Raw genomic sequence first — 11487 nt, forward strand, 5'->3', positions numbered from 1 at the left:
CTCATAACTCGAAAAGTACTCAATAAAAAAATATTTTATTCTAGTGTTTTGGAAAGCTCTGATGAAAAATAGGGGGTTCCATTTAAGATTTCAAACTTGCCCCCCCCTCACCGCCCAGGGGGAGGGGTGGGGGGGCTGATTTTAACGTCATTGTACGTCCCCCTCGAAATAACGAATTTTGATTCTAACCATTTTTTCGTAGTGTGCTTATTTTTCGAGTTATTTGGCTGCCTAAGTTAAAATGGGTCACCCTGTATAATTTTTGCGTCATATATAAATATGTATAAGTAACATGGATTTCTGTCAGTTTAATATACATGGATTATAATTATACATGGATTTCTGTTAGTTTAATATATAATACTATATAAGTCTTGCGTCATATATAAATATGTATAAGTAACAAATATAGTTCAGATACAATCATACATAATTGTATACGATTCTATATAAACGAGAAATTTTGATCGAAATTTATATGTATCTTTCCCTCAATGCACTCATGAACAACGGATAGGTGAAACATTTTGTTTTGTGCTTAATGACCCGGTAAAAAAAGTTCATGTCTATTTATATAAAAAAAGTAAAATTATATACAGTCTTATATGATTATATATAATATCATATATGATTTTATTACATCAGATTTTTACGTTTTTGTATATGCTTAGATATGATGTCCATCTCTGACCATTTCTGATCTCTGACCATTTCATAAAAAATTAGATGTTAGATACCTACGTCATTTTGTTCAACAATCAGACATAGTTAGATAATGATATCATATCTAAGCATGTATAAAACCAAAGCAAAGGTTAATTTCATGTACGCTTTGATATAAATTATATATGATATTATATAAATAGTGAGACTAGGCCGGTTCTAACCCAGGACCTCTCAGGGGGGGTGAGGCGCGAGGGGAACCGCGGTGCGGGGAGAGTGACGTCACGCGCGGGGAAGGAGGAACCGCGGCGCGCGGCGGGTGATGTCACGCGCGGGGAAGAGGGATCCGCGGCGCGAGCGATGGACGAGGGGGTCCGCGAGGTGAAGGAGGATCCGCGGCGCGACCGATGGACGGTGGTGTGAGAAGGACAGCGCTACGTACGGGGAAAGGATAGTGCAAAGTGTGAAGAGGACAGTGCTACGAATGCGACAAGGACGGCGTTAACGTGGGACAAGGACGAGTATATTCTAAGCGAAAGAAAGAGAACGATAATATTTTAAGACAACGCTTGCGAGAGAGAACGATAATATCGCAAAGACTTGCAACTAGCGCGTGCGAGAGAGAACGATAGCGCGAAAACGACATGTACAAGGGAGAACGATAATATCGCGAGACTTACAACTAGCGAGTATGATAGAGATTACTAATTCTAAGCGCGAGAGAAAGAGATAGACTTACAACTAGCGCGAGACTTATGATTAACGCGCGCGAAAGAGAGAACGATAATATCGAGATTAACGCATGAGAAATAATGATACTTAAAACTAGCGCAAGAGAGACGCAGGGATGGGAACGCGAGGAGAGGCGCATAAATAATTAGATTTTTTTTTTTTTTTACGGATATAAAATACATTACTCAAAAAAATTAAAAAGGAACAAAAAATTTTAAAAATTTTTTGGGTCATTTTTGAAGCGCTGTAACTTCTAGACAAATGATCGTACAGAAACGAAAAAAAAGCATTTCGAAGCTTGAAATCTCTAGTTTATAAGCCTTACATGGAAAAATTTTTTTGGAGCTTCCGTCGAAGAGCAAACAAAAGAAATATGTCGAAACAAAAAATTTCGAAATTTCTTTTCAACTTTAAATGCATCCACGGACTTGAAAAAATTTTTTGGGACTTTTTCAATACTAAGGTCAGAAAGCCTGATCATTTACCTTTAATTCGCTTTTTGAACGAACTCTGTACGACCATTTGTTCCGATGATATCGACGATTGAGTGAAAAGTGACCATTTTGTCTTTAATCTCTGATATCTCATGAACCAATAACGCTACAGGAAATCTAAGGACGGTTCTGAAAACTTGAATAAATTATCTAAAAGCACTTTTCATGCGTTTGAAGAAAAAAATTTTTTTTCACCTCTCACATTGGTTTGAAAAAAGTACAAAAAAGTGACTTTTTTTGCTTTTTCAGTGAAGCTACTGCACTTTTGCAAATAATCACAAAAAGGCTAATGTTTTCAAGTTTTTTTTAAGCTTAATGTATCCCCAATAGCCCTGTAAAATTTCAATGCGATCGGTTCATTCGTTTTTCTTTCCCGAATGATCAAACTTTTGAAAAAAATTAAAGGAACACGTTTAACGTCACTCTAAAACATCAATTAATGATTATCGACATGGAAAAAACACTTTTTTTTCTGTTTTTCCTCTACGATTTCACATTCGTCACTTGTGAAATTTGGAAAAAAAAAAATTTCTAAAAAATTTTTCAAAATTTTTTTTTCTCATTTCTTTATCAAATTTGACCGCCACCATTAGCATTACCCAAAGCGTACCACGTGGAGGTTGGATGGTCGGATTTACGCTTCTTGTGTGTGTGTGTGTGTGTGTGTGTGTGTGTGTGTGTGTGTGTGTTTGCGATTCTTAAGGATGTGAGACCTCACGGCTCGTCAGTTCCGCGGTATTTAATGACTCCAAACTCAATCCCTAAGATGTGTGTTCGTGCGTGTGATGTTAATATCGGGTGTTGCCACCTCTTGCATGAATCACTGTCCTCAATCGCTCCGTGGATGCATTTAAAGTTGAAAAGAAATTTCGAAATTTTTTGTTTCGACATATTTCTTTTGTTTGCTCTTCGACGGAAGCTCCAAAAAAATTTTTCCATGTAAGGCTTATAAACTAGAGATTTCAAGCTTCGAAATGCTTTTTTTTCGTTTCTGTACGATCATTTGTCTAGAAGTTACAGCGCTTCAAAAATGACCCAAAAAATTTTTAAAATTTTTTGTTCCTTTTTAATTTTTTTGAGTAATGTATTTTATATCCGTAAAAAAAAAAAAAAAATCTAATTATTTATGCGCCTCTCCTCGCGTTCCCATCCCTGCGTCTCTCTTGCGCTAGTTTTAAGTATCATTATTTCTCATGCGTTAATCTCGATATTATCGTTCTCTCTTTCGCGCGCGTTAATCATAAGTCTCGCGCTAGTTGTAAGTCTATCTCTTTCTCTCGCGCTTAGAATTAGTAATCTCTATCATACTCGCTAGTTGTAAGTCTCGCGATATTATCGTTCTCCCTTGTACATGTCGTTTTCGCGCTATCGTTCTCTCTCGCACGCGCTAGTTGCAAGTCTTTGCGATATTATCGTTCTCTCTCGCAAGCGTTGTCTTAAAATATTATCGTTCTCTTTCTTTCGCTTAGAATATACTCGTCCTTGTCCCACGTTAACGCCGTCCTTGTCGCATTCGTAGCACTGTCCTCTTCACACTTTGCACTATCCTTTCCCCGTACGTAGCGCTGTCCTTCTCACACCACCGTCCATCGGTCGCGCCGCGGATCCTCCTTCACCTCGCGGACCCCCTCGTCCATCGCTCGCGCCGCGGATCCCTCTTCCCCGCGCGTGACATCACCCGCCGCGCGCCGCGGTTCCTCCTTCCCCGCGCGTGACGTCACTCTCCCCGCACCGCGGTTCCCCTCGCGCCTCACCCCCCCTGAGAGGTCCTGGGTTAGAACCGGCCTAGTCTCACTATTTATATAATATCATATATAATTTATATCAAAGCGTACATGAAATTAACCTTTGCTTTGGTTTTATACATGCTTAGATATGATATCATTATCTAACTATGTCTGATTGTTGAACAAAATGACGTAGGTATCTAACATCTAATTTTTTATGAAATGGTCAGAGATCAGAAATGGTCAGAGATGGACATCATATCTAAGCATATACAAAAACGTAAAAATCTGATGTAATAAAATCATATATGATATTATATATAATCATATAAGACTGTATATAATTTTACTTTTTTTATATAAATAGACATGAACTTTTTTTACCGGGTCATTAAGCACAAAACAAAATGTTTCACCTATCCGTTGTTCATGAGTGCATTGAGGGAAAGATACATATAAATTTCGATCAAAATTTCTCGTTTATATAGAATCGTATACAATTATGTATGATTGTATCTGAACTATATTTGTTACTTATACATATTTATATATGACGCAAGACTTATATAGTATTATATATTAAACTAACAGAAATCCATGTATAATTATAATCCATGTATATTAAACTGACAGAAATCCATGTTACTTATACATATTTATATATGACGCAAAACTTATATATAATTACATATTAAACTAACAGAAATTCATGTATAAGTATGCAAAATGCGCACTTATATATAATTAACTTATATATAATATGTAACAGTTATTGCACTTATATGTAAATATATATAATGACCTGTACTCTATTATTCATAATTATACATATATGGTTTTGTAAAATTATATTCAATTCTGCATGAATATACATAAAAAATTTATTATCGGGAAGTTTATTCATAAGTAAATCCATATATGGCCAATTTTATATGGACTTTTTTTTCTCGGGATTATAAAAATATATCTTCACCCAGATAGCAAAATGCTAGCAGTATGCCAGCAGTATAACAGCAGATTCAATCATGAATTTGCAGCAGATATCGCTCAGCTGTGTCCTCCTTAAGTTTCTTTTTTCCCAACACGATGTGTCAATATGATGTGATGGCAGAAATGCAGCAGAAATGAAGCACAGTGTGTCGTCATGATATAACAGCAGAAATCGAGCAGGATCTACGCGTGCAATTTGATGTTAGATTGTCAGCAGAAACCGAGCAGAATCTGCGCATTAACAGCAGAAACTTCAACAAGATTTGCGCTTACTTTTATTAATGTTATATAAATGCAACAAAATGAATTATTACAGATGCTAAATAACAATATTATCAGCAAGTTAATTAGAATTTTTTTAGAAAATGACATATATGTAATATGTTATATCGTAGTTATATCTCATATAGTGAAAAACTAATTCAATTTTTCTTTTATTCATATTCGTGATTTTATATATATTTCTGACAAAAATTCAATTACGAGAAAGAACAGCTCACGTAGCGGTAAGTGAAGGAACTATCGAATCATGCAAACCCTGTTCCGTTTCTGCCATCAATCTGCTATCAGAGATTGTGCGCAGATCCTGCTCGATTTCTGCCGACAATCTGTTGTCAAATTGCGTCGCACAGATCCTGTATTTTAAAAATTAAATGTCATCGTATGACGGCAGAGCATGCTCCATTGTTGCTGTGTTTCTGCTGTCATAGCGTGCTTGCACAAGTTTGATATTTCTGATGAGATTTTGCTATTACACTGTGACAACAGATTATGCGTACTCTCAGTATGCATTCTGCCGACACATTATTCCAGCATTGAATTGTTCTATTTATGCTGGTAAAACTCTGCTTTATTTCTGCTGCATTTCTATCATTACATCGTAACGCACGTTATGCTCAACTTTTGCTGTGTTTCTGACAACATTAACTGAAACGGCATATTTTGCTAGAATATTGACAGCATTCTGCTGACATAGTATGCAGCACATAAATTGCAAAACGTGCTCTATCCGATTTTGCTATCTGGGCATATAATAATATACAAATATATATATTCATATCATCATTTATATATATATATATATATATATATATATATATAATTGCAAATTTCTAATCTATACATTATATATTGATGAATAAATTCGAGAAATTACGAGAATTATAAATTAAATTTTTTTAATATGACTTAATGATGATATAATGAATAATTAATAAATCTCTTCCGACATATTATATAAAATGTCACATAAAAAATACCAATAGTGATTATGATAGAATCGAAAATTAGTCATGAGGCAAAAATATCCGTTGGACACGTATTATGCTTGTAATGAACAAAAATTAATAATTTATATTAATTTAAATTAATAAAACTCTTATAATTCTTGATTGTGTAGACTTCTGAAAAAAATTTTGTGTAAGAGGGAGAAGTAAAGACGGGAAAATTTTAAACGGTGATGTATATAAGAACATGATTTATATGAAAACTTATAATCACTTGTAAAGAAAATTTTTGAGAACTATATCCCAACTTAATACTAGGCACATTCAATGTGCCAAGTGATGATTGATGGAACGAAATAAATTTTTTTGGCAAATAGATTTGAAATATCTGAAATACACTGAGATGTAAATTAAATTGTAAAACTAATTAAATAATATTGTATAAACAATAAGAATTAAATATTCGAATATTTATAATAAATGATTTATAAATGCCAAATTTTTTCAATTATTCTCGAGAATATACAATAATAATTGATAATAAATTTCTAGGATCAGTTTCCACATTGATATAAACATATATATATATTGATATATACATATATATATATATATATATATATATATATATATACTCGTATATATATATATGCACAAAGCATGTTTTGGGACATCCCACTTTTATTTATATAATTAGTGCTATGGCACCTCATAAATAACATGCAATTTGAAATTTTGTTTATAGAACAATAAATAAGAAAATTATAGCAATTATGTAGTCATTGCATATTTTGAGATTTATTGGACAAAGGTATTGATTGGGAATTGTCCTCAAATTATACAGTTGACATACCTGACGGAAATGTCCTCATATTAAACATTTGGCGTATAAAAATATATAAAAATCTATAAAAAGCTATAAAGCTGGTTTACAAGTTGTTCAAATACATATTTAAAAGATATTAATATTTTCATAATATTTTATATTTTTTTATATAATATTTTTAATATTATAATAATTATATAAAGAATTTTGCAATTAGCATTTAACTACAATTGTTTTTTTTTTTTAAAAAAGTGCTGAATATGTATGTAATATTTATTTCGAACGTATACTTCAAGACTCTACATTTACGCGCAATTATTGCTTTACGGTTTTTATAAAGATTAATAACGTAAATTTTTAATAACAATTAAATTTTTTAATATTTGAAAAATAATATATTTAATTATAAACAATTATTAAAGATTTATGAATCTTAATTTATATTTCACAAAGTTTAATTTTTCTTTTAAGAAACAAAATCAAGAAATACAAAAGAAATAAATTCAACAAAAGAAATAAGCATTTAAACTGTTTGAAATATATTTGAAAAACATTGAGATAAAATATTTATTTTGAGGTATAAAAAATGTCTTAAAAGTATATTGAGATAAAATGTTTAATTTGAAGACATTTCTCTGCATATCAATTGCATAATTTAAAGACGGTTCCCAATACATACTATCGATATACGGAAATGTCCTCAAATTAAACATTTTATCTCAATGACCCATCACTTTTAATTTATATTCTATGTCAAAATAAACATTTTTCCCAATGTTCAGGCATATTTTTAACTTTTAAATCTATTTTCTTTTGTTAAACGCATCTCTTCAGTTCACTTGAAAAAAAAATTAAATATTGTAAATTCTTAATTGAGATTTATAAAACTAATAATTAAATATATTATTTTACAAATATTTAAAAATATATAATTAAAAATATATAATATTTAAAAATATATAATTATCACAAAATCATTAAATCAAATTTGCATTATTATTTTTTATAAAGAGCCGTTTCTAAAGAATTCATTACATGTCAGCGTAGAATTTTGAAATCTATGTTCTAAATCAGAGCTCGGCAAGAACTGCACATTTCGGCCGATTTTCAGCTGGCTCCGCCTATCGCGTTCCCCCTTACCTCGCTGTCCCGCGCGAAGCCTACGAGCCGCTCGGCGCTCAGTAACGGGCATATGGCAATAGCTTTCCGCGTCACCCATGAGGTACTATTGTTGACGCGTTTTTTTTAAAGTGGTATCCCCAGTAGGCCTAATCCACTGATGACTAAAATGAACTAATTGCACAGAATAATAAATAATAATTGATTTGAATATTTATGACTTTCGGGATTTTTTAGAAGCGAGATCAGGAACATCAATTTCTATATTGCATGTAGCAAGTCGCATAAGACGTGATAAAGAATCATCGCTTAAAGAAGAACGTTTCTCATTCTTTATAAACTTCATTTTTGAAAATGAAGTCTCGCACAAATATGTGGATCCGAACATAGAATAAATTCGGAGTCCGAAATCGCGAAGCTTGGGATAGGATAATTTTGATAAAATTTTATAAAATTCAACACCAGTTTCTTTAACCGTTTTCAAAGAAATATCACTTTGTAAATTACATAATTCATTTTGTAAATCAAGATGTTGTTCTTCGATTGACGCTGTAAGAGGATTCTCGAAAAGAATTAATTCATTTCTAAGTTTTTCGAAACAGGTAAAACGCGTATCGAATTCTTCTATAAGACAATCTACGAAATAAATATATTTTTTGAAATCACAGCTACTACCGTATTCTTCGAGAAGAATCTGGCAAGAAGGGAAAAAATGAAAAATATCGTTATTTAAATGAGATTTGAATAATTGTAATTTTCTTCGGAAAGAATCAACATGACTAACTAATTGGGAAATATTTTGATTAGTTTTTTGCAGCTTTAAATTGAGAAGCCTAAGTTGATTAGTCATGTCAGTAATAAATCCAAGTTCGCTAAGAAATGTGATATCCTCTAAAAGAGATATATATTCTTGAAATTTTTGATTGTTCATTTCTTGCAAGAAAAGGAGGATCTCTTTTCTTATTGCAAAAAATGTTTCCAAACATTTTGCAGCACTAAGCCAACGTACTGGACAATGAAGTGGGACATCTGTGTGAACAGCATTATGTTCATTGAGAAATAATTGAAATTTCCGATGAGTAAGAAATTTATGTCCACCTTTAATTATATTAATTATTTTAGTCACAGTCTCCATAGCTGTTGACAATTTAATAACTTTACCGCTTAATGCTTCCTGATGTATTATACAATGTATAATAGGGATGTTAAAGTTTCGCTGCTTTAATTGACCGGCGAATCCTATCTTCGAACCTGTCATAGCTTTCGCGCCATCCGTCGTAATCGAAGAACATTTACTAAAATCTACATCAAATTTTTTAAGTGAGTCTTCAACTGCCAAAAAAATATCAAGACCCGTTGTTGTATCATGTAATGAGACAAAATCTAAAAGCTCCTCGACACATGAGAAATCGTCTTGCACGATTCGAGTAAAAATACTCAATTGACTCAAGTGTCGAATATCGGTGCTTTCGTCAAGACATAAAGAAAAATACCTACATGACTTTAAAAGATTTCTTAATTTTTCTCTTACAGAATTACTGATATCAGTAATTCTTGACGTTATTGTTTTTGCACTAAGGGGAATACTCATTGCTTCCTCAAGAGTTAAGGAATTACCGAAAGCTTTCACTGCTTCGATGATGCAGTTTTTCACAAATGAACCTTCGGCAAATGATTTTGAATTTTGTGCTATGAGCAAAGAAATAGCATAAGATGCGATTAAAGATTTTTGAGAAGAATTTTCAGACGGTATTGCATCTTCTTGATACACTAATTTCAATCCTTCGATAATACTCAATTTTTCTGAATTCGAATAATTGGAATATTCGACTGAATGACGAATTCTAAAATGTCTCTCTATTGCAAATTTTTTTACTACCGAAGGTTCAAAACCGCAAAGTAAACAAACTATTCGATCGGAAATGTAACTGAAAAAATAATTAAATTCCCAAGATTTATCAAATTTCTGAACATACCTTTTATCATCCATTCTTAAGATTGAAGAATGAAGATTATTAATCCTTTCACTGCGAACTTGATCTGCTATCAGCTGTCAGAGGCTGTCTCGAAATCAGCTGTCAGAGGTTGTCTCGAATCGTCAATGTGTCCACTATGATTGAGAGAGTTTAAAAGACTCAACACTGATAACGAATGCACGTTAGAAAACAATTGCAAAGCACGGTAGCGACTGTTACGAGGTTTTTTGTTTTAATTGTTGATCAGTGTTGAGTCTTTTAAACTCTCTCAATCATAGTGGACACATTGACGATTCGAGACAACCTCTGACAGCTGATTTCGAGACAGCCTCTGACAGCTGATAGCAGATCAAGTTCGCAGTGAAAGGATTAATAATCTTCATTCTTCAATCTTAAGAATGGATGATAAAAGGTATGTTCAGAAATTTGATAAATCTTGGGAATTTAATTATTTTTTCAGTTACATTTCCGATCGAATAGTTTGTTTACTTTGCGGTTTTGAACCTTCGGTAGTAAAAAAATTTGCAATAGAGAGACATTTTAGAATTCGTCATTCAGTCGAATATTCCAATTATTCGAATTCAGAAAAATTGAGTATTATCGAAGGATTGAAATTAGTGTATCAAGAAGATGCAATACCGTCTGAAAATTCTTCTCAAAAATCTTTAATCGCATCTTATGCTATTTCTTTGCTCATAGCACAAAATTCAAAATCATTTGCCGAAGGTTCATTTGTGAAAAACTGCATCATCGAAGCAGTGAAAGCTTTCGGTAATTCCTTAACTCTTGAGGAAGCAATGAGTATTCCCCTTAGTGCAAAAACAATAACGTCAAGAATTACTGATATCAGTAATTCTGTAAGAGAAAAATTAAGAAATCTTTTAAAGTCATGTAGGTATTTTTCTTTATGTCTTGACGAAAGCACCGATATTCGACACTTGAGTCAATTGAGTATTTTTACTCGAATCGTGCAAGACGATTTCTCATGTGTCGAGGAGCTTTTAGATTTTGTCTCATTACATGATACAACAACGGGTCTTGATATTTTTTTGGCAGTTGAAGACTCACTTAAAAAATTTGATGTAGATTTTAGTAAATGTTCTTCGATTACGACGGATGGCGCGAAAGCTATGACAGGTTCGAAGATAGGATTCGCCGGTCAATTAAAGCAGCGAAACTTTAACATCCCTATTATACATTGTATAATACATCAGGAAGCATTAAGCGGTAAAGTTATTAAATTGTCAACAGCTATGGAGACTGTGACTAAAATAATTAATATAATTAAAGGTGGACATAAATTTCTTACTCATCGGAAATTTCAATTATTTCTCAATGAACATAATGCTGTTCACACAGATGTCCCACTTCATTGTCCAGTACGTTGGCTTAGTGCTGCAAAATGTTTGGAAACATTTTTTGCAATAAGAGTAGATGTAGTAGGCCGGTTCTAACCCAGGTCCTCTGAGGGAGGTGAGGTGCGAGGGGATCTCAGCGGAGCGGGGGTATGACGTCACGCGGGGGTTGGGGGGGGGGTCACGTTAATGACAAGCATAAACAAAAGAGCGGTATTCTTTTGAAAAGGATTAGGCCTAATCCTTTTTTGGGTCTAATCCTTTTTTGGGTCTAATCCTTTTTATTGTTCTTTTATTTTATTGTATTTTATTATATTTTGAAAAAGATTTTGGGGACCTAATCTTTTTTATTGTTCTTTTATTTTATTTTATTGTATTT

The 11487-nt window shown here is 32.8% G+C and overlaps 2 protein-coding genes across 2 annotated transcripts; one reads left to right on the plus strand and one right to left on the minus strand.

The window, feature by feature from the left end:
- Nucleotides 1-8737: 8737 nt before the first annotated feature.
- LOC112639702 (general transcription factor II-I repeat domain-containing protein 2-like) lies at nucleotides 8738-9767 on the minus strand. Its single transcript, XM_025414568.1, has 3 exons — nucleotides 9754-9767; nucleotides 8904-9705; nucleotides 8738-8806 (listed from the first exon to the last, which is right to left on the minus strand). Exons 1-3 carry the CDS (start codon nucleotides 9765-9767, stop codon nucleotides 8738-8740), a joined length of 885 nt encoding a protein of 294 aa, XP_025270353.1.
- Nucleotides 9768-10151: 384 nt separating this feature from the next.
- On the plus strand, nucleotides 10152-11207 carry LOC112639703 (general transcription factor II-I repeat domain-containing protein 2-like). The gene is made up of 3 exons (XM_025414569.1): nucleotides 10152-10165; nucleotides 10214-10980; nucleotides 11113-11207. The coding sequence occupies exons 1-3, from the start codon at nucleotides 10152-10154 to the stop codon at nucleotides 11205-11207; spliced, it is 876 nt and encodes a 291-aa protein (XP_025270354.1).
- The last annotated feature ends 280 nt before the right edge of the window (nucleotides 11208-11487 follow it).

The sequence above is a fragment of the Camponotus floridanus genome, unplaced genomic scaffold (genome assembly GCF_003227725.1).
Source record: "Camponotus floridanus strain SB8 unplaced genomic scaffold, Cflo_v7.5 scaffold83, whole genome shotgun sequence".
NCBI lineage: Eukaryota > Metazoa > Arthropoda > Insecta > Hymenoptera > Formicidae > Camponotus > Camponotus floridanus.

Coding starts and splice junctions, on each gene's coding strand:
- LOC112639703 (XM_025414569.1), top strand. Junction 10,981..11,112: donor ACATCAGGAAGCATTAAGCG/GTAAAGTTATTA, acceptor CTGTTCACACAG/ATGTCCCACTTCATTGTCCA.
- LOC112639702 (XM_025414568.1), bottom strand. Junction 8,807..8,903: donor TGTCAACAGCTATGGAGACT/GTGACTAAAATA, acceptor CTGTTCACACAG/ATGTCCCACTTCATTGTCCA.